General features: G+C 52.3%; 2 protein-coding genes across 2 annotated transcripts; both read left to right on the top strand.

Annotated features, from left to right (window-relative positions):
* The first annotated feature begins 6,656 nt into the window (after positions 1 to 6,656).
* Positions 6,657 to 19,007, top strand: LOC740241 (putative pleckstrin homology domain-containing family M member 1P). Its single transcript, XM_016946766.3, has 4 exons — positions 6,657 to 9,659; positions 14,944 to 15,007; positions 15,531 to 15,688; positions 16,888 to 19,007. Exons 1-4 carry the CDS (start codon positions 9,529 to 9,531, stop codon positions 16,964 to 16,966), a joined length of 432 nt encoding a protein of 143 aa, XP_016802255.1. The 5' UTR covers positions 6,657 to 9,528; the 3' UTR covers positions 16,967 to 19,007.
* LOC129137722 (uncharacterized) lies at positions 17,441 to 22,120 on the top strand. The gene is made up of 5 exons (XM_054671142.1): positions 17,441 to 17,502; positions 17,598 to 17,677; positions 20,561 to 20,807; positions 21,202 to 21,898; positions 22,036 to 22,120. Exons 1-4 carry the CDS (start codon positions 17,441 to 17,443, stop codon positions 21,842 to 21,844), a joined length of 1,032 nt encoding a protein of 343 aa, XP_054527117.1. The 3' UTR covers positions 21,845 to 21,898; positions 22,036 to 22,120.
* Positions 22,121 to 22,728: the final 608 nt, after the last annotated feature.

The raw sequence follows: 22,728 nt of genomic DNA, 5'->3' as shown, positions 1-22,728 counted from the left end.
ATACATTCATATTTTCTCTGCTGTCACTCATATATTATATCTTCTCTAGAATAAAGTCTTTCTTCTTTTCCTTCACTTCTGCAAAAATCCCCTTCCTTTACTCCTCCTACTGATTTGCAAAGTTCTTGACAGCAAAGCCTGTGATTGATTCAAATTTACAGCCCTATTTTACAGCATATATAAGGTATTGAATAAGTGTTTGATAATGAGAAGAGTACAAGATGTGGGGATGTTCTTAATCTTAAAAGAAGTTCAAAGTATTATCATTCTCTTCTGACAGACATATTTGAAAATAGGTGCTACACAATTTTTTAGTCTGAAATCACAGTTATATTTGAGTATTGTACACTCTGGTTTTCTTTTTTTTTTTTTTTGAGACAGAGTCTCACTCTGTTGCCCATGCTGGAGTGCAGTGGCACGATCTTGACTCACTGCAAACTTCGTCTCCTGGGTTCAAGCGATTCTCCTGCTTCAGCCTCCAGAGTAGCTGGGACTACAGGCGCATGCCACCATGCCCAGCTAATTTTTTGTATTTTTAGTAGAGATGGGGTTTCACCATGTTAGCCAGGATGGTCTTGAACTCCTGACCTCATGATCCACCGGCCTCGGCCTCCTAAAGTGCTGGGATTACAGGCATGAGCCACCGTGTCTGACTGAGTATTGTACACTCTTATTGCCATGTATAGAAAGAAAGAATCACAGCTTTCTCTCCATGTTTTATTAACACACAGAAAAATACTTTGAAAAATATACCATTTCTCAAAAATGAAATGTATGATTTGCTACAAATGGCCATATGGAAAATATGATACCTGCTTATTTTTGACTCAGAGTGCATTCAATTTTTATACTAACTGAAAATTACATGATTGCATTTTGTTTTAAAAGTGAAAAAAAAGTAATAACTGCTTTTAGCCTTGTAATATTGAATGCGTCAATTGGCTCCACTTGTAGAATGTTGAATGGCTATCACTGGTGACAGATGTTCTGTACATCGCAGTAATACTGCTTATATAATTGTGATAATTTTCCGCTTCTTATTTGTCATTTTTAGTGATTTAAAAATCCCTTGATGACTCCCTGAAAAATGACTGATGTTTTTCCTATATTAAGTAATTTCTGCTGGTAAAGTGTAAGTCTTTTAATAATTTCTTGAATTCTGTTCAAGTCTGCATATTTTCATTCATTGTTCAACTAAACAGGTGTGACAATTTATAGAATTCCATGCAGAAACATCTCTCTAATTACTCCATCTTGGGACTTAGAAATGTGTTTTATGGGGAAATGCCATAAGCTTATTTTTTAGATACAGGAACATTTCTGAACATAAGGCTTCAACTTTAGTACAACTTTAGTATTTAGTACAAAAACTTGAAAATCTAGAAAGTTAAATTTACAAGGCATTTTACCTTCTCTCTGCGGGTAACCTTATTATTGTGTCTTGTCTGTGATACTCAGTGATATTACAGTTTCAGAAGCTGGCTATAAAAGCATAATACCATAATTCAGGTGTCATCACCCTTTCGATAGATATCATACTTGATTTCCTAGAATGCTGATTTGATTACTGGGATTAAAAATTCTAAATTTTTACAACCTACTTTATCATGTCCAGGCTTACCTTAGTAACCCAATCATATTCATATTGTATAGGTTTAAAAGCAATTTTAGAAATGGCTTATAATAAATGAACATTTCCTAATTCAAGATGAAGATTTGGATATGATTAATACATTTTGAACTCAAATTATACCACAGTTCAGGGGAATTTTCCATTAAGCTTAAAGGCAAATTTAAAAATAATCTGAGATAGTGAATTAAATTAAGATGTACATATAAACATCTTCTTATTTTATTATTATTTTTTAGACAGAGTCTTGCCCTGTCACCAGGCTGGAGTGCAGTGGCACAAACTCAGCACACTGCAACCTCGACCTTCCGGGTTCAAGCGATTCTCCTGCCTCAGCCTCCTGAGTAGCTGGGACAACAGGTGCACTACCACGCCCAGCTAATTTGTATTTTTAGTAGAGACGGGGTTTCACCATGTTGGCCAGGATGGTCTTGATCTCTTGACCTCATGATCTGCCCGCCTTGGCCTCCCTAAGTGCTGGGATTACAGGCGTGAGCCACTGCACCCAGCCATAAACATCTTAATGAGCAATCAATTTTGTAAATTTGGGGGAAAATGTAATTTATTTTTCTGTCCTTTGTGCATTAGATTGTATTCGGTTGGTATTTGTTAGTCTATCTATGGTAGATCAGCTCTGATGGCAGGGTATATATGAAGTTAGACCTTTCAAGGAACATCTTTAACGGAGTTTATGCTGTTTGATAAAACAAATGTCATGTATCATGGCAGGTGAACCCACCATTTGGTGTTTAGGATCCAAGTTTCACTTCAGGAGCAGGGTCACAAAAAACTGAAGCTTCTCTAATTCAATCATGCCTGTTTGTTGGCAAGTTACTTTTTTTACATAAGAGAGTAATCCTCATATCTTCTGACAAAATTTTACTTAACTAATTGCTCTTAAGAGCTGTTATACTTGTATAATAAAGAATCTCATTGATATAGTGAGAAATACAGAGTGAACATTTTTAGCTTACTGAAATCATGTAATCGGTTCTATAATATTCCTTAATTATTTATTATTTTCTGAGTCTAAGATTTTTAAAATGGAATAAATTAAATTACTCCATGAAGAGAAAGCTGGGAATAGTGTTTGTGTGTGTGTGTGTGTGTGTGTGTGTGTGTGTGTGTGTGTGTGTCAGGGGGTAAAAAAATTTACAAAATGAGTATATACTTAAGGTAAACAACATATGTCAGATGATTTGTATTTCAGTGATTTTAAAACAGTTATTGACCAATGGTTTTCTGATTAAATCTCAGATGTTCATTTTAAAATAGTGCCTTCTCATCCTTTTCAGCATTTCTTCATAGAAAAGTAATTATCTGGCTACTTATCATTAACTAAATATAAAATTATTTTCAAATAAATATCCTTGACCACACAGAATTTTGTTAGTGTAGCATTATATGTAAATTTAGCTCTATAATTTTGAATTTTCAGTTTATTTTAAAATTTTGAGATATTATTAATAAACTCGTTCTTCCACTGAGTATATGTAAAGACCAATGGCAGAAAGATTCAATATAACTATTATTGAATAAATGAAAAGCAGTAGTTCTTTTATCTCATCTAATATAGTTTGTTTTTATGACCAAAAACCAAGAACTACTCGTATATTTTTAGTGTTTTGAACTCTGCACAATGTTTTCATGCAAAGATGGCATTCAATGATTTTAACTATGAGAAAAGAAATACAATAACAATTAAGTGCTATATATATTTCAGACTTTTCTCTTAGGTAGACAGTTGGACTAGGAGATGGTTACTTTTCCCAAAATAGACACTGTGATTTTCTTAGTAAATTTATTTTGAATGCTGATAAAACACTTCTGTCTGAAAAAAATCTGACTTTTCTTTTTTTTTTTTTTTTTTTTTTTTTGAGACAGAGTCTCACTCTGTCGCCAGGCTGGAGTGCAGTGGCACAATCTCAGCTCACTGCAGCCTCCGCCTCCCGGGTTAAAGTGATTTTCCTGCGTCAGCCTCCGGAGTAGCTGGGACTACAGGCACCGCCATCACGCCCAGCTAATTTTTGTATTTTTAGTAGAGACAGGGTTTCACCATGTTGGCCAGGATGGTCTTGATCTCTTGAACTCGTGAAAAAAATCTGAATTTTATCAATAGCTGAAACTCTGGGAGTTTAGTCTATATTTCAAGCACATTTTTTCTCTATGCCTTTGATCTATATTCTTCTTATCCTCAGCCAAAATGCAAATCTCTCTGTTTTTGACATTCTCAGGAGCTCTCATTTGTTTCTTAACTTTTCCTCCTCTGCTGTTCACTTCCAGTTCTTTCAGCACTTTTAATCCTTAGTGCTCTTACATCTTCACTACTCAAAGTTTTTACTGGTCATCTATTTCTTTGTAATAAACTAACCGTAAATTAAGTGGCTTAAAACAATGACAACGTTTATTTTCATAAAGCAGCAATTTTATTTTGATTTTGCTCTGATCATGGTCATTGGGGGGGTATTGCAAAGACTCGTTGCTAGAATTGTCTAAAGATTGCTTACTCACAAATCTGGAAGTTGATGCCAGCCATTGGCTTAGATGTTAGCTGATGCTATCTGTTGGAAGACTTACATGCTGACTTTCTGCATGGCACTGGCTTCCTTATACCTGGTACTAAATTCCACAACAAGCTTCAATAGAGACAGTGAGCTGTATTAACTTTTATGACTTATCCTCAGAAATCCTACACTGTCATTCTCTGTATATTCTATTTGTTGGGGATTTTATAGAAGCCCATTCAGGATAAAGGGGTGGAGAAAGGTCTGGAAGACCAATTTCAGTTGAAAATTTTGTTGAAGCAGTTTTTTATAGTCTACCACAGTGCACGTTCTTTTTTCTCTTTCTTCAGCTTGCTATAGAATCAGAAAGCTATGCATTCTACCATGTACCATTCACCATGTGGGTCATTATTACTTCCTCTAAGCTAACAATTGCATTTATGAAACTATTGCTTTAGACATATTATTAAAAATCTGCTCCTTCTTTGAGCTCCATGTCACCTTGTATCAGCTTTGCTACTGCGTTTAGCTTTGTCATTTACTATCTTCTTGGTTCCTTGTCATTAATTCATGGATACGCCTACTTGATAGTCTTTAAGGATGACTGCTCCAAGGTATAGCCAGCTCACTGGCCAGCCCATCTACCCATCCGCTTACCTATTCACCCATCCACCCACCCATCTACACACTGCCCACCCATCTACCCATCCACCTACCCATCTACCCAGCTAGCCATCTACACAATCACCCACCCATCTACCCATCTACCTACCCATCCACCTACCCATCTAGCCATCTACCCATTCACCCACCTATCTACCCATCTACCTACTGATCCACCTACCCACCAACCCATCCACTCATCCACCTACCCATTTACTCATTCACCTGCCCAGGTAACCATCCATCTACCTATCCACTCATCCACCATCCACCTGCCTGTCTGTCTGTCTGTCTATCTATCTATCTATCTATCTATCTATCTATCAGTCATTTATCTGCTGGTGCCTTAAGCGGTTATGTCTGTAGCTGCAGGAAACCATCCTCAGACTCCCTCCTGGGGACCAAGACAGCCACCGACGGAGCTCTGCCCAGGGCTGTGGACAGGCACCAAGCTTTTCTCTTGGTTAGCTCCCCCACGTCACAGTGCCTGAACCAGTGACCCCAGCTTCCCTTGTTTAGAGGAGCCAAACTCCTCTAAACAGATAAACAGCAGCAGCAAAGAGGATTGAACACCCCTCTGTCCCTCAGCAGCCCTGAGTGGCTGTGACGAGCTGGGCTCGAGACCTACCAGGTGCTTGGTGAGGTCCCAGCTGTGGATGATCCTGGCCAGAATCACTGAGGCATCATCTTGGTGGCAGATGTCACAGTAATAGAGGCCAGAGAAGGCACAGAGCTTGGGTCGTACAAAGAAGAAGCCGATCTGCTGGAAGCAGCCTGGGAGATGGGTAGAGAGTGAGTGGTATGGCCAGAGTCAGCTCCTAGTAACTTGGGAGCTTCTGTGGTGGAAAGGATCTGTTAATTTTTTTTAAAGGTAGGCACAAAGTCAAGAATAACCACCACTCATATTTCCACCACTCAGAACTCCCCCTACTAATTAATCTTTACAACAACACACTGTAAGAACTATCATTATTTTACAGCTGAAGAAATGGGTGCTCAGAGAGGTTAGGAAACCTGTCCGGTCACATAGTGATGAAGTGGTGTGGCTGGCATTCAGATCTGGGTTTGCCTGCTTCCTTGGTTTGCCTGCTTCCTGGGGAAGGCACACATGCTTGGTCTAATGCCCCCAGGCAGCCCCCGCACAGGGGCATAAGAGCTTCCGGGTGGTACACTGGAGGCAGATGGGTAGGTGACCAGGAGGGTCCCAGGTGGGTTCCATCTGCAGGGACCAGGCCTTTCAGAAGGCAGCTCTGAAGTCCTGTTTTCCATTGCTAAAGGGGCAGCGTGTTCCCACAAGTGCTATAAAACCCCATTCCAGAATGTCATCATAATCGTGCGCAGTCATTCAGGGAAGCACTTCTGGAAAAGTACTATATTGTCTCAAAACTGCCTACAGGCAGGTGAAAAATACTGTTTCACCTGTCAAATAGGAAAATATTTCCCTGAAAACTACGCTGTGCAAGTGATGATTATAGAGAACTCTTGATTCCACCTGTAGCTCAGAGCAAATCCAGCCCGATGAAGCCCCAGGTGTTTTAAATGGTCCTTCCAAAGGTCTTTACACTCAGTAGTTGGTTTATGTAACAGTTCTGAGGGGCTTGACCAGATCTACTATTTGTTTTGTTTTGTTTGTTCATTTGTTTGTTTTGAGATGGAGTCTCCCTTTGTCGTCCAGGCTGGAGTGCAGTGGCGCGATCTCGGCTCACTGCAGCCTCAGCCTCCTGGGTTCAAGTGATTCTCCTATCTCAGCCTCCCGAGTAGCTGGGATTACAGGCACCCGCCACCATGCCCAGCTAATTTTTGTATTTTTATGTTGGCCAGGCTGGAGGATCTGCTATTTGTTTAATGTCCTCCAGTGCTTCCTTTTTTTTTTTTTTTTTTTTTTTGAGACAGAGTCTTGCTCTGTCACCCAGGCTGGAGTACAGTGGTATGATCTCAGCTCACCGCAACCTCTGACTCTTGGGCTCAAGTGCCTCGGCCTCCCCAGGAGCTGGGATTACAGACGTGCACCACCACACCCAGCTGATTATTGTATTTCCAGTAGAGATAGGGTTTTGCCATGTTGGCTGGTTCCAGAGCCTGTGTTCTGCTCCATTACCCTTGTTGCCTGTGTCTAGTGTCCCTGCTGCTGGCTCAGCAATGCCAGCCTCCTCTAGGTCCACCCCTCCACTCGGGCCCCAGAATGGAAGCAGCAGAGTAGGGGCTGTGGTGAGCAACGAAGTGGCTGGGGGACAGGGGCCGCGGTCAGGGCTGGCCACGGGAAGCAGACAGGCAGCCAGCAGGGGGCAGGGCAGTCTGCACAGTGTCTGATGCCTCAGGACTGTGAGCAAGGCTGGCTTTGGCCCCCTTGGTTGGATAGTTCTTACAGTGTAGAGGTGTCTCCACAGCGGGGGGCCAGTGGGAGCGGCCAGTGGGTGTGCCCTGGGCAAAAAGCAAAGGCCCTGACTCCCCCAGGGGCAGGCAGAAGGGTCCCTGGGCCTTGGGACCAGAGGGCGGGCTCTGCTGCTCACTAGCTGCCTCACCCTGACCTTCACCTAATTTCTTCAAGCTTCCATTTCAGTGTCTGTAAAATTCAGCTACTACCAGCTATTTTTGTGGGATTATTACAAAGCTTAAATGAGACAAGGTTCTGCAAGTACCGTGCAAATTATGAAATACAACCCAGATGCCAGTGGTTGGTGTCTGCCACTGAGCCATGCCTGCTGGGTAGAAAGGAAACCCAAACTCCCTTGTCTCTAAAAACAAAAACAAAAACAAAAAATAAAAACAAAACCCCACAAGACTCCAGACCTAGTCATCAGAGTAGCTCATGAGATGAAACCAGTTTTCCAACTTTGCTTTGTAGATATCCTGGTTCTAGAACTGAATGGAGCTTGGTGAATAATCAAGAAACTACACAGTCAGGTTCTTTGCAGAATTGCTTTTTCTGAGCTGAGACATGAGGTCATGCTGCTGGCCTTCATCATAATAATGCCACCTGAAGCAGCCCCATTAAACCTCCCTGGAGGTGTTTTGCAGGGTACCTGACTTGTCCTTCTAGATCCCATGTTCACGGAGCTACACACAAGAAATTGAAGAGCGAAGGGTTAGGAAAAAGCTTTGATTCCCTCAACATCTGGGCGGGTTTTATTATTTTTTCAACCACAAAGAGACATGCACCTGATAGCCCCTCTCTTTTCACCTTACCTAGCAGGAAAGTCAGAGCTAAATTTTCTTCAGCAACCACACCTTAGCACCTGTACATCATCTGCCCCCTAATTCCTCTCCATCTTGAGTCCCATCTCTAACTTGTTTTTTGTGGTCCTGGCTTTTCAGTGAATTTGCCAGTTCACCACGTGTGTTTCTGTTGTGATCTGCCTCAAACCTTCTAGGGACTGAGGTCAGGGTAAGAGTAGTTTAAAAACAAGATAAGACGTGGACAGTGAAGGGTGTGGCATTGGGAGTACCCATCCTGGGTCTTCTCTCCCTTCCTGTGGGGGTAACCTGGTAGTCTTGCCCACTGCCCCGGTTTATTCACTGGGGATGCAGTCCAGACAGAAATGGGGCTTTGGCTCAGGGACAGGGAAGGGCACCTGGGGAGAAAGAGATTTCCCAACCAGGCCTGTCACAGTAAGCAGCCAAGGACACGGAGCCTCCTGTCTCTCTCAGGCTGGGACGAGGGCTGCCATTCTAGGCATGAGAATTTCCTCTTCCAGAGGCCCTACTCCTCACCACCCTCCAGGGCAAGGATTATTATTAACTCAGCTTCTGGAGGGGGAACTGCAGAATCTGTGATGCTAGAAACACAGGACAGGTCCCCTGGAGCGGGGGTGCAGCTTTGGCCTTGAGCCCTGAGAATGGTAGCCCCAATTCTTCCCAGATCCTCCTACTTGGGGCTTGCCTACAGTAAGGGTCCCAGAGCACTGCCAGCAACTGCACCAGTATCACCTCTCTGGCTCTGGATTCTTACCTCTATTAATACAGCCAAAAGCTGCACTCAGTGTTGGCTCATAGGGAATTAAGGGTCAAAAACCCCCAGGTCATTTCCAGGTCACTAGTTTCAGAGGGCTGGCAGGCATCACTAAGCCCCTTCCCTCCTTCTCCCCACCCCCACCACTCACCTCCAGCACGTTCTTCTTACTGGATTTGTTTTGGGGGCCCAGCAGAGAGTGGCGCCCTTCAGCTCCACTGTGTAGTCGGAGGTAGAAAACTTGGAAGGCTGCCTCTGTGGGAGAGGGAGGAAGGTCACAGGGAGCCCTCGGCTCAGATGTGTCTGCTGTGGCACTCTGACTCCAGGAATAGGATGGGCATGGCCAGGAAACAACTCTGGGGAAAGAACTCCAAGGGTTCCTGAACCCAGAGACCCTGATCTGTGAGGCCCAGAGGGAGGGGGCGTTAACCAAAGCAGTCCCTCCCTCATCTCAGCATGGTTGGGGAGGGGGCAGCGACCCTTGCCCTTAGAGGGAGAGTGGGTTTGGGAGTCAGATAAACTGGGTTCAGAGCTTGACTGTACCATTTACAAGCTGGGTGACCCTAGCCAAATCCCCTCATCTCCCTGAGCCTCAGTTTCCCCATCTGTAAAATGAAGATAGCCCCTCAGGTAAGTGAGCAGGTCATGTGGCACCTGGCCGGGCAGTGCTCATTGAACAGCCATTCCTTCCCATCCCTAATGCCTGGTGGTGCCCCCAGATCTGCAGGCAGGCCCTGAAGTTTCTGTTGCAGATCTGGGCCCAGCCCCTCATCAACCTGCAGATGGCAAAAGCATCTCTGTACAAGCATGTGGAGCGGATGCACCTTATCGGGAGGAGCTGGGAGCAGCTAAAGCTCCTGGGGGATTACCTGGGCCCGTGCTGGAGCGGTGCCCTGAAGGAGCTCAGGAGGAGGTGAGCACCCTTTACGTGCATGCACACAAACACACACACACACACATGAACACACACACACACACATGAACACACACACATGAATACACACATACACATGCGCACACACACCCACACACATAAATGTACACACAAATGCACAGACTTGCACACACATGCACATGCACACAAATGTACACACATGCAGGCAGTCGTGCACACACACACACACACGGGGGCAGTGCCCAGGGCAAGGCGTCCACTTGGAGGAAACATGGGCAGAGATCTTCCCATTGGGCCTGGGAAATGATCACATCTTTTGGGGGTGATTTTGGGTTTTTTTTTCACGTATCTATTTGTTCACTCAAAAACATGGACTGAGAACATACTAAGCACTGCACACCTGGCAAGGCATGTGGGCTTCAACACTGAGCCGGGCAGAGCCAGGGCCGACCCGCTGGAAGCCTCTGGCCTGGCAGGGAAGACAAGTGGGAAAGCCAGCAACTCCATCCGGGGGTGAGGGTGAGAGGGGAGATAGGTGGGAATGCCAGCAACTCCATCCGGGGCTGAGGGTGAGAGGGAGACAGGTGGGAAAGCCAGCAACTCCATCCGGGGCTGAGGGTGAGAGGGAGACAGGTGGGAAAGCCAGCAACTCCATCCGGGGGTGAGGGTGAGAGGCAGGACGTCCTGGAAGCACAGAGGCTTTGACATCCAGCCCAGATCAGAGGAGGACAAAGCAGGAAGGACTTCCTGGAGGAAGTGACTTCTAAGGTGAGACCTGAAAAATGACGAATTAGAAAGGGGAAGCAAAGGGGAAAAGGGCGTTCCAGACAGAAGGAATAGCACGCACAGGCCATGAACTGTCGGTGGAAAGCACAGGGAGAACTTTGGCTACAGTGACGAGGGAAGTGGGGAGTGTGGCGAGAGGCAGGCAAGGTCCAGATGTTCCCCCCTCTTCCCTGTCCAGCCAGTCGTCTGGCCCATGCCAGCCTCCCTCCTGAAATTCTCCAAAGAAGAGGTGATCGGGGCGGGGCCCTCAGGATGCCCTTCAGGAAGCTTCTCTTACCCAGGGCCTGGGGCCTTTGGTGCTCAGGAATGGGATGTGATGCTGGGCTTCAGCAGGGACTTAGGCCTCTCCATGTCTGTCATAAACGCTTCCCAGTCCTCAGGTCACAGCCCAGGCTACAGTCTTCCCAGGGCTGTGCTCTCCTGGCACCCTCAGGAGGGCAGACCTCAGGCGGAGAAGCCTGCCGGTGCCTTCTGCCCAGAATGGGCTTCGAGTCCACCTCTGCTGGGTTTCTAGGGGCAGGAACCAGTTCACAAGCCCCTCCAGGTTCCCCCGTCTGGCCTTCCCTCCCCACAGGGCTGGCCCAGAGAGCGCCTCTCTGAAGACTGCCTCCTCCATCCTGGCTGCAGTGCTCCCAGAGCCGGGCCTCCTCAGGGCCAGGGTGTGCCTCGAGCAGGTCCCCAGGGGCTCTCAAGGGGTGCTGCGGGGGCTCTCCCCTAGGCAGAGAGGAGAATTTGGCCCCACAGCTGCCAGCTGAGCCTTGGTCTCCTCTGTAGGGCCTGGAAGAACAGAAAGCCTTCCAGGGACCACCATGTGGGACCCTAGACCCTAGAAGGCTTCGCCCCAGGAGGCTCTGCCCATCCCAAGCATCGCGGGTGACTGGGTCTCCACCTCTTGGCAAGCGCTGACTCACTCCCTACCTCTGAGAGTCCATGACCCAGGGCTCCAGAGAGACTATCCTCCTGCCCACCTAACCAGGTGGCGAAATCTCTGGGGTCAGGTGGGGCCTTATCACCCTCCTTGGTCAAGGAGCCAGGTACCTGCACAGGCATGCAGACCTGTGTAGACCAGATGCCTGTGGGGTGGGTTGTGGACCCCAGCCCCATTCACCCATCCCCGCCCTGCTGAGAGAGTTTGTTCATCAGCTTTACAGACCTGTCTCTGTGGGCACCAGGGGCAGCCCTGTCTCTCTCTCCCTGACCCTCCTGCTCCATCCCTGGGCAGCAGCGCTGTACTCCTGCTATGTACTCAGCCTGCTTCCCATGCCTGTGGAAGTCCCATGGAAACAGCGTGGGTCAGGGGAAAGAGCGTGGGAGGCCCTCACCCACTGTGAGTCAGGAAAGTTGCTTCACTTCTCCGGGTCCAGCTTTCCCGTCTATAAAATGGGCCAGTGATTCCTCTGTTCCTGTGGCCTCCTGAGCAGTGGTGAGGGCTGCATGAGGGACCCAGAGTCTGGGCCACAGATGGCCCTGGGTCAGCATCGTGTGTGCCCTGAGGGCACCTGATCCAGCCTTGGCAGGGGCCAGAGGAGCCCCCAGAGGAGATGGCATCTGAGCTGAGGACATGCAGAGATATTTTCCTTTTTCCTTCTGAAATGTTTTTCTTCTTTACAAAGGTCAATCTTCCAAGCGAGGAAAATTTATGAAAGGGAATAAAGAGACCATTCAATCAGCCCTTCTCAGAGCCCACCACCACCTGCTTCTGCACCTCACTCCATCCACACACACATGTTGCCACACCAGTGGCATTGTGTGTCTGTTGAACTGGGGCTTAGAAAAATGAGAAAAGAGTAGAAAGGGCAGGGGAGAACCTGGCTTTCCTGGCTAAGAGACCGGTAGCAAGAGGCTGGCAGGAGCACAGCTCACTGACACCCTTGAGGGCCTCTGGGCAGCTGGGCTTCAGGTGCAGTGCCCAGAACTCAAAGGGCCCTCGAGGCCTTTGGATTTGATCTGCCACCTGTGGGGAACCATTGAAGGGTTTTGAGCACAGGGCTGTCACTTCCGGTCAGCGGCTTAGAAAAGACCACTCTGAAAAGACCAGGTGCGGTGGCTCATGCCTGTAATCCCAGCACTTTGGGAGGCCAAGGCGGGTGGATCACCTACGGTCAGGATTTTGAGACCAGCCTGGCCAACATAGCAAAACCCCGTCTCTACTAAAAGTACAAAATTAGCCGGGCGTGGTGGCAGGCACCTGTAATCCCAGCTACTAGGGAGGCTGAGGCAGGAGAATCACTTGAACCCAGGAGGCAGAGGTTGCAGTGAGCCAAGATCACGCCACTGCACTCCAGGCTGGGAGACAGAGCGAGACTCTGTCTCAAAAACCCAAAACAAACACACAAAAAGACCATTGTGGCCCCAGCGGAGTGCAGTTGGTGAAGGGGAGAGCCCTGGGTGGCAGCTGGTGTTAGTAATTAGCCCAGGGAGCTGGGCCTGGACCGAGTCAGCCAGAGGGAAGGTTGAGAGGAGAGGGCTGAGGCATGGGAAGGTCTTGGATGTCAGGGAGTCAGGGAGGAGCTGTCCTGCACTAGTGGCAGCTGCCTGGCCGGGTTCTCTCCTGCAGACCTGGGACATGTCTCCAAGGGCCAGAGAAGCCCCTGACAGTGTCCTCTCCAGCCCTTGGGAGGAAGCCATCACAGAAATGCCACACACCCTGTCCACCCACCAGACCTCATTGTCCCTCCCGACAGCCGGGGAGGGGTGGGCAGAGGAGGAGCCAGGGCTCAGGAGACAGGTGGCACCCAGGCCCCCCACCCATGTCCCCCGGATCTTCCAGCCCTTGCCGGACCCTTTCCTTCCCCATCACTTCATCGATTCCAGGAGCTAAGATTCGACCTTTCCCCTCATCTTCCTCTCTCCCGGAGAGCCGTCCAGATTCCTCTGGTCTCTTTCCCAGGTAGCCAGCCTCACGCCAGAGGACAAAGAGGTTCTCCTCATTGTGTGGGCGGAGAAACTGAGGCCCTAAGTAGGGCTGACTGTGCCCTGGTGCATGAAAGTTTCTCTCCTGGAAGCCAGGAGGGGAAGTGGCCTCTCACCCCTGGGTCGGCGCCCTCTCCCCTCTGGCCTTGACTGAGCACTGTGGAGAAGCCAGTCACAAGCCCTTGCTGAGAGGGTGACAGGCCCAGGGCACAGGGGCTCCCAGGGCTTCCACGACTGTGGTCAGAGGACAGATGGCAAAGCTAATTCTCCATCCAGATCAGCCCACCCTCCTGCCAGCTGAGGGCCAACCTGTGTCCCCCCAGCCTGCTGTGTCCCATGTTTTCTTGGTGACAAATGGCAGCTTCCCTTCCTAGAGTGTAGGAAGTTTACTGGGGACACCAGCATGGTAAACTGAGGGGCCAGTTGGCATCTTGGCCTGTGTGGCTGCTTGGTGAGACTCACCCTCTCCACCCCAGATTGGGCTCCCCTGGACCACAGCTGAGGCCACTAGCTGGGACAAGGCCAAGTCCCTATTCCAGATGCTCCACAGCTTGCACCTGGGAGGCCCAGACCCAGGGCTGGCACCATCCTGTCCCCAGATGTCTGGGGCATCCTGGGGCAGGTTCCCAAGCATCCTCTGACTTGGAGTAACCTCCCACCCCCAGTACCCATGTAAACACACACAGCCAGGCCAGGCAGGTTTTGTACCAGGGGACTTTCTGCAAGTGTTTCCTCTCCATCTCTCTGGATGGGGCCCGCTGGATCCCTGCCATTGGTGTGGTGGAAACTAGAGCTGTGTTGGCAGCTGAGCCCTTGTCCTCTGCTCCCCCCGCCACCTCTGAAATGGGATCTGCTGTACTTAGGACACGTCTCGGTTGCTCTCATGTAGCACTGAAACCAGACACTTGGATGTCTGTCCCTCGGCCAAACCAGGGGCCACAGGAGGGCAGAGGCCATATCCTGTGCATTACTGTCCCCAGCACTGTCCCTGGTATGTGACTGTGGCAATAATGACAACAGCCTTCATCTCTAGGCATTCACCAGGTGGACAAGGGTGCAGGCTCAGGAGCCAGGCCCCTGTGTTCAAACTCCAGCTCTCCCACCTACTAGATATGTGACCTCAGGCAAGTGACTTAACCTCTCTGTTTCCTCTTCTCAAAGTTGGGGTTGTGTTAGTACCAGCCTCACAGGATTATTGTGAGGATCAAATGAATGAGTGCGTATGAAGCTCTTAGCGCAGTTCCTGGTCCCAGATGTCAGCACCCATCCTCCTCCTCATGATTAATTAATTAATTACATGTTTACTGTGAGCTCTGCACCAAGCCAAATGCTTTCAATAAGTTACTCAATCCAGACAACTCCATTTCCCAGAGAGGGGAACCCAAGGTTCAGAGAGCTTAAGTAACATGTCCAAGGTCCAACCAGCTAGTTAGTTACCTTGAAGACCGGGTCCCAAGCAGGCTGAATTGTGCTCCTAGGCCCTGCCCCGCCCAGGCGGGAGGTGTCTGCCTGGTGAGCAGCGCCAGGGGAATGAAAATAAACAACACAGGCTGGCCTGGGTCTTCGAAACTTTCCTGAAGAATCGCTTGTGTTTTGTTTGAAGGCTCAACCACCGGAATTATCTCTTGGAGTCTCCGCATAGGTTCCGTGTTGCTGACCTCCAGCAGGTGAGAGTGTCATGCCTCCCCCGCCCAGAACTCTAGAAAGACTTCATTCCTGGAGAAGTCAGCAAGGAAGATGGGAGAGAGGGTGTCTGTAGTTTACTGAAGAAGACAGCAGTCTGCAGCTTTTCTGCAGCTCAGGGTGGGTTGCCCTGCTGCCCCAGCTTCCTGGGCAGGGACGGATACCCCCAGCACCCCTGAAATAAAACTCCAGCAACCCCAGGATCGTAGGGAAGAGAGTTTGGAATACTCCTTTCCCCAAGGGGAGGGTACAGTGGATTTGGGTCTCATCTATAAATCCCATAAGCCCCGAGTGACCGCAGTACCCACGGGCTGGATGCTGCCACTGCTCAGCCTGATTCAGGGAGGTTTTCTTTTCTTGCCCGCATGGAAACTGGGGGTAGAAGTTCTCTAGGCAGGGTGCCATGGCGACTCAGTGCAGCTGCTTGAAAGGCCTGGGGCCTCAGTTTACCAGCCCTCCGCAGATCGCAGACGGGGTGTATGAAGGATTCCTACTTGCCCTCCGCAGATCGCAGATGAGGTGTATGAAGGATTCCTCAAGGCCCTGATTGAATTTGCCTCCCAGCATGTCTACCACTGCGACCTGTGCACCCAGCACAGCTTCATCTGCCAGATCTGCCAGCACCACGACATCATCTTCCCCTCTGAGTTTGACACCACAGTCAGGTATGCGGGACACCCAGCCAGCTGCCTCCCAGCCCCACCCTTCGCCACACCCACAGCCTGGCCCAAGCACGCAGGGCAGCAGGCTTCGCTCTATGGGCAGGAACGTATTGAACATCTGCTTTGTGCCGTGCCAAGGGGCGGTGCAGTTGTTCAGGGCAGCCCACGCCCTGGGCAGTCATGGCCAGCTCTGGACCAGCTCAGGGGGCAAGACAAGCTCTCCCAGGACTCCTCTGCCTCTACAGAACCATCTGTCTTCCTAAAGAAGAGGTGGCTGCCAGCTCTCTGAGTGGAGCCTCCTGGGGCCTCAGTGTATGCATGGGTTGAGGAGGGTTGTATGAGTTACCGCCCTGCACTGTTGGCATAAGACCAGGCACAAAGTGGGCACCTGGTGGGTGGTAGCTGCCACTGCCACTGCTACTGCCTTGGTTGCTGAAATGATCCCTCTTGTTCCCAGTTATTGCTCATTATCAGCAACCTCTCAATGGAAAAATTCATCCAGACCTTCCTGCAACCCATGTGGGAGTGGAAAACTGAACTGGGAACATTAGTTCTTTTTTTATCGGTGTCCACTGGCCAGGATTCAGCCCTGAATGGGCCTGGGAGTGAGTTTTTTAAATTATACAGTCTTGGCCGGGTGCGGTGGCTCACGCCTGTAATCCCAACACTTTGGGAGGCCGAGGCGAGTGAATCACTTCAGGTCAGGAGTTTGAGACCAGCCTGGCCAACATGGTGAAACCCCGTCTCCACTAAAAACACAAAAGTAAGCCAGGTGTGGTGGTGGGCACCTGTTATCCCAGCTACTTGGGAGGCTGAGGCAGGAGAATTGCTTGAATCTGGGAGGCAGAGGTTGCAGTGAGCCTCACACCAGTCTGGGCAACAGAGCAAGGCTCTGTCTCAAAAATAAATAAATAAATAAGTAAATGCTTTTAAAAATATAGGTAAGAAATCTTTAATGAATCTCAAGCAGCATTTATAAAAAATGCAATAGGACAGAGAATATCAGTGTGCATTGTGTGACGTATGGGTAAGCACTGTTTCGAGAATCTCCTGTTCCGGGATGGAAAGGCACAGCGTGCGTGCATGGGTTACACGGTATGTCACAGCCATATCGTGGGTTCTGGTCAAAAGTGCTGGCCAGCGTGGCCACAGGTCAACCTCCAGCCCAGCCGGCACCAGCAGGTGTGCTGCTCTCTCCCCAGGTGTGCCAAGTGCAAGACCGTCTTCCACCAGAGCTGCCAGGCTGTGGTGAAGAAGGGCTGCCCCCGCTGTGCTCGCTGACGCAAGTACCAGCAACAGAACGTTTTCGCCTGATGCCCCTCTGCTGATCCCACTCTGAAGGCCGGGGGTGAGTGTGGCTCAGCCATCCCAGCTGGGTTTCCTATCAGCCCAGGATACTCACCGTGTCACAGCTGTGTCCCCTTGTCAGGAAGACCTCAGATGTGACCAGAGCACTGGCCTCCTACAGAAAGCCCAGGAAGTCCCCATGATGTCCCCTGGCCCTCCCCCCACCCCTCTGTTGCAGGAGGCGTGGCCACCACCAGATGCTCCCTGTCTGGGGGCAGACAGGGCCTTTTACTCACCAGGCCCTGGCTCACCAGCATCCCGGCACCTCCGTTAGGGCTGGGCAAACACTGTGGAAAGGGGACTTGGGGAACATTTTCAATTCCACATTCCTGATTAAAAGGTCTGGTTTTTTAAGGTGGGTTTTTCCCATTCATATTTCAACAGAAAGTATTTTTTATTCTTGACCGTATGCGAGTCACCCATGAAATCCAGACATTTTCACCCCCAGCGGATGCACAGGAGCCTCTCAGGTCTGTCCTAGAGGCAGCGGGTGGCTGTTGGGCAGGCCACTGCTGGGACAGGGCCTGTGGGCCCACCCAGTGCCTTTCCTGGCCCTCACTGCCAGTGCCAAACCGCCCCTCAGCAGGGCAGGGCCAGTCCTGGTGACCCCACTTCCTCTCTGTCTCCTCTTTACTCCCCACCCCAGTGCGTCTCACCTGCTGAGCCCACCCCTTTCTCAGCGTCAGAGCCCCTAGCTCTTCTCTAGCCTGGGGCCTTGGCCCCATTAGGAGAAGGAGAAATGACTGGAAACCAGCACTTTGAGCCCTCCTCGGTTTAGGGAGGGTCGCCGTCTTGCCCACCCCCAATCCCCGTGCCCTCCTCACCCCTCTACAGACAGGGGCACTGCTGCAGATGCTCCAGGCCCACCTTGGTGGGTGCCCGGGGTCACACTCTCTGCCTGACTGACCCCTGCCAGGGCACAGATAGGCAGGACCCTAGAGACAGCAGGCAGCTGGGCCCTGCACTGTGGAGAAGTGACCTGGTCCTTCGCCCTAAGCTGTGCAGGGCATGCGGGGGAGCTGCCCTGTGGATGCAGCCGCCGCCTCACAAAGCCATGAATTCCCAAAGCATCACTGAACTTGCCCAGCCAGGACACTGGAGACTGAAGAACTTCCCCGGAGCAGGACTGCCTTTGAAGGGGCCTTGATGCTGGGGTGGGAGCCTGGAATTGTTTTTGAAGTGAAGTTCAGACCCTCCAGGCTTCAGGGAAATGTGGGTTTGCTGGTCTCTCTGTCGCCTTCTCCCATCTCTCCTGGACCCAGCGGGCCCTCAGTCCTAGCTGTCTTACCTGCGCTCAGCTTGGAGTCTGAGGCCTCAGGTGGAGATCCACCTGTCACTGTCAGAGATGAGCCCACCCCCACCCCTCCCTGGGGGTGATCAGCTGCTGAGTCACCCACCCAGCTTTGGAGCTGGATGCCTGTGCAGAACAGAGGTGGCAGTGGCAGGCAGGTGGAGGCTGTGCACAGCTTCTCCCGGTCATGGCGCACACCTGTGCCCAGATGCCAATACCTCCTAAGCCAGGAGCTGGGTTATGCACCCGCCGTGACCACAAGCCTGGCCTGGTCAGAGCCCTCATTGCCCCATCCCTGAGTGGGCAGGAGTCTGGCCTGGGGAGGGCTTAGGCCTGTGAGGATTCTTCCCGAAGGTGCCCTTGGAAACAGACTAATTCTCAGGGAAATCAGATTGCGGTAAAATGGGATGGAAACAGACAACATTCAGATCTGCGATTTCCTGTCCTTGAAGGCCCCTTTCAGATTACAAGTTGGCACCCTCTGCCCATCTAGGTGCCGCAGCTTCCCCCAAGGACAATAGATGGTAGGGCCAGAGAAGAGAAGAGAAACTGGGGGAGGGAGGCCCAGTGGAGGGCCATGGCACATGACCTGGTTCTGCCCTGCCAGTGGGCTCAGCCCCTCTCCATCCTCAGCCAAGCGCCTCTGAGGGCACTTGTTTCCCCTTCTCACCCATGTTTTTTTGAGACGGAGTCACTCTGTCGCCCAGGCTGGAGTGCAGTGGTGTGATCTCGACTCACTGCAACCTCCGCCTCCCAGGTTCAAGCAGTTCTCTTGCCTCAGCCTCCCGAGTAGCTGGGACTTCCCCTTCTCTTCTGCCTGAAGGAGGACGGGTGGTTTGGAGATTCCAGTCAAAACCCCAAGAGCTCATCACATAATAAAAGTGTCATAATAGCTGATATAGGCAGGCACTGTGGCTCACGCCTGTAATCCCAGCATTTTGGGAGGCTGAGGCAGTCAGATCATTTGAGGTCAGGAGTTCAAGACCAGCCTGGCCAATATAGAGAAACCCCGTCTCTGCAGAAATACAAAAATTAGCTGGGCATGATGGTGGGTGCCTGTAATCACACCTACTCAGGAAGCTGAGGCAGGAGAATCACTTCAACCCAGAGACAGAGGTTGCAGTGAGCCGAGATTGTGCCACTGCACTCCAGCCTGGGCGACAGAGCCAGACTCCATCTCAAAAAAAAAAAAAAAAATAGCTGATATATGGTGTACGCTGGGCATGTGGTAAGCACTGCTTAGTGGACCTCATTTAATCTTCCCAATAATCCAGTGAAGTGGGTGTTACTATTGATAGGAAAGAAAGCTGAGCTGCAGAGATAAGGCAGAACTCCCAAGGCCTACCAGCCGCCAAGCAGCAGAGTGGGGCATCATACCTGCCTGACCCCACGCAAAGACCATCACCACTGCCAACCGCTGCCTGGCTGTGCTGCAGGTGGGGAGAGACCTAAAAGGTAGGGAGGGAGAGAAGATTCCTCCAGTCACTATTTTCTAAGCATGTCGGGCACCAAAGACCAATGCTGAGTTCTGCTGTGTGCCCACCCTGGAGGGTCCCAAAGTGCCACCAGGCCTCAGACACACTGAGATTCTCAGAGGAAGTGTAGACTCACGGGTGGGCAATGCCTAGCAGGGGCAAAGATACAGAGGTAAGGGAGTTCCAGAACGAGTGTGGCCATATTCAGCTTCCCACCCAACCCTGGGCCCCCAGGAGGTGGAGTCAAGAGGGGCCATGGCCTGGGGTGCGGGCTTCTCTTCCTCCCAGAACACTAGCCTGAATCAGCCAGCTCTCCGCACACACAGCCAGGTCCATAGGCACAACTGTTTCTGGGGGCCCCTGAGGGCAGGGGGTCTGCTAGGGCTGTGGTTTGTGATGTGTGGAGTGAGCGCAGGCTAAGATCAGGGCGAGGCAGCTTGTCCAGAGAGGCAGATAATTCCCAAACAGAAGACCCCCAAGGCGCAGGGCCCTGGGGCTGGACTCCTGGCCCCCAGGAGGTTGTTCTGAGCTTACCCTGTGGACGGATTGGAGGGTGGACCTCTTTCCCCTCAAGGATCAAGAGGGAGTGGGGGATGGTGGGAAGGCAATCTGGCCAGGAGAAGCTGTGCGGGAGACTCCCGCCATCCCCAGTCCCACCATCTCAGCCCCGCGGCCTCTTCCTCCCTGGAGACAGCCAGGATCCCGGGAGTGGCCCAGGATCCCGGGAAATGCAGGGGAGGGGGTGGCATCTTTCCTCTTCAGGCGCGGGCCTGGCCCAGAGGCTACAGGAAGCCAGGACGCCGGGGATTGTCTCTCGCAACCGCAGCCCAGCCCCAGTCAGGGAGGAAGTTCTGCCGGGCGCTCTCCGCCGGTGCCTCACTGGTTATACTGCTATACAGGAAACCTGGCAGCGCCGGAGCCGCGCGGTCGAGGAGGGAGCGCGGGACGCCGAGCCCACGCGCGCCTGCCGGGACAAGTGGAGACGAGGCCGGCGAGCGGACGCCCCGAGGTGCCCGGGCAGGCAGTGGGCCGCCGAGCGGGAGTTGAGGTGGGAGGTGGGGTGGGGGTGGGGAAAGGGGCAGGGTTGGGGAGGGAAGGGTGCGGCAGGTGGCGGGTCCGCACCCGGGAGCTCCGCGCGCCTGCTCCCCTTGTCTCCGTGCTGGGACAGGAGCTGCTCGGGCCGCATCCCACGGGGAGGAGAAGGTAGGCGAAGGGCTGCCCTCCATCTGGAGGCGGGAGGGGAGCAGGCCCAGGCCCCTAGCGCCGACCCAGGCGTTGACGCCGCTGTAGCTTGCGTCGCCTGGGCAGTGGACGCAGGGGACCTCCTGGCGACGGGTGCGCTCTCGCGCTCCAGGGATCCTCTCGGCCCCCACCAATCCCTCCCCTTCTCTGTGTTCCCGCAGGTTGGCGAAGGAGCTGTGGCCGGGTCCCCTTCTTATCCAGCCCGAGACACTGCGCTCCGGTGGGCGTCCCTGCGCTGGGAATCCCGCTCGGAGTTTTTCCAGGCCCGGCCGGGTTGCTCCGGGAAAGGCCCTGTTGGGGGAGGTGGGCCCGGAGCTGTCAGGTCTACAATCCGGTTGGAAGGGCTCGCAGTGGGTGATTCAGGGTGCCAATGACCTCCCCACGAACGGGAACGCCCGCACTAGACAACCAGCCCCAGACCGGCATTCCCAGAGCCGCAGGCGGGAGGGACGCAGGGACTCCGGGACAGCAAATCCCCGGGGGAGAAGGGAAGGGGGAAGGCGGGGCAGGGGAGGCCCACCCTCCTTGGGCTCCGCTAGCGACCAGCCAGCGCCCCTTCAGACGCAGCCTTCCTGGCTCCGGATCCCGGCTTTCTGCTCCGGTCCTCGTCCCAATGCCCCCCAAGGTCCCCAGCAGAGGCATTCAGGTTCCTCCTCGCCCCGCCCAGACGCAGCTTCTTTGGGTATGGGTGACAGCACTCCTGAGCGTCGCTGTCCCTATTCGCTGCCGTTGCCAGCTCCGATTCCGCGAAACCTCTCCGGCACCACCTCGGAAGCCCCGCCCAGGGCGATGGTCCGGGCCTAACCTGCCGGCCCCGCCCACCCGGCCCTTGGGCTCCCTGAGGCCCGCCCAGCAGACGTGAGTGCGCTGCGGGGTCCAGGGGGAAGGGGCGCCGAGGCAGTGTGCACCTGGGGGTTTGTTGGCTCTGGGCAGCTCGATGACCCCGCCTCCGGGGCCCAGTGTGCTTAGTGACTCAAGTGTATACCCTTTCCTAGTCGAGGAACGCTTGACAAAGTGGCGAAGGAGCCCTACGGGAGTCCCGGTTGGACCCTGCTCCTTCGGTCCCTCAGCCTCGGCAAGCCGCGGTCTCCTGGCCCTTGGCCTGGGTCACCTTAGGAGGCAGGAGGAGATGTGGTCAGTGTGGGAGCTTGGAGGGGCCATGCACTTCCGGAGAAGACCACCGACTCATGGCTTTGGTGGAGGGGCGCCGGCAGATTTAGTTAAGCTCTCCCCCATCCCTGACACACCGAGCCGGGGCGGGAGCGGGGCTTGTGACCACTCCGGAGAGCTTTGGGGGCCCCTGCTCTGGGACTCCGCACGGACAGTCACTGTCTCAGAGTGCATTCTCCAGGGGCCACTCTCGTGGGGACACTGTAGGGGTCACAGGGCAGGTGGGCAGCCTCTCTCGGGGGGCGGCGTGAGAGCCGGAGAGCAGGGGGCGGGGGCGGGCCCGGCTCGGGCTCACGTCTGCGTTGAAGCCGCTGGGGAAGGGGAGAGAAACCGAGAGAACCGGTTCCCCCGCCTTGACAGCGGAGGCCCCCACACCAAGGCCCTTGGACTAAGCGGGGCAGGGACAGCCTCCAGGTAGAGCTGTTCGCCGGGGCGCCTGCAGAGCCCGCATCCCAACCCTGACCCCGGGGCCGGGGCGCAGGCTCCTGGAGGGAGGTGGTGCTACGGGACCCTCTGCG

The sequence above is a fragment of the Pan troglodytes genome, chromosome 19, assembly GCF_028858775.2.
Source record: "Pan troglodytes isolate AG18354 chromosome 19, NHGRI_mPanTro3-v2.0_pri, whole genome shotgun sequence".
Lineage (NCBI taxonomy): Eukaryota > Metazoa > Chordata > Mammalia > Primates > Hominidae > Pan > Pan troglodytes.
The sequence above is the reverse complement of the archived record's forward strand: the minus strand, read 5'-3'. Positions and strand labels throughout refer to the sequence as shown.

Bases quoted from the DNA above. Each gene is read 5' to 3' on its own strand.
- LOC740241 (XM_016946766.3), top strand. From the start codon at position 9,529: ATGGCAAAAGCATCTCTGTACAAGCATGTGGAGCGGATGCACCTTATC. The intron at 9,660-14,943 runs GTGAGCACCCTT...TTTTGTTTGAAG, and splicing joins CTGAAGGAGCTCAGGAGGAG to GCTCAACCACCGGAATTATC. The intron at 15,689-16,887 runs GTATGCGGGACA...CTCTCTCCCCAG, and splicing joins GAGTTTGACACCACAGTCAG to GTGTGCCAAGTGCAAGACCG.
- LOC129137722 (XM_054671142.1), top strand. From the start codon at position 17,441: ATGCGAGTCACCCATGAAATCCAGACATTTTCACCCCCAGCGGATGCA. The intron at 17,503-17,597 runs GTCTGTCCTAGA...CCTCACTGCCAG, and splicing joins GATGCACAGGAGCCTCTCAG to TGCCAAACCGCCCCTCAGCA. The intron at 17,678-20,560 runs GTGCGTCTCACC...TTTCCTCTTCAG, and splicing joins CCTCTTTACTCCCCACCCCA to GCGCGGGCCTGGCCCAGAGG.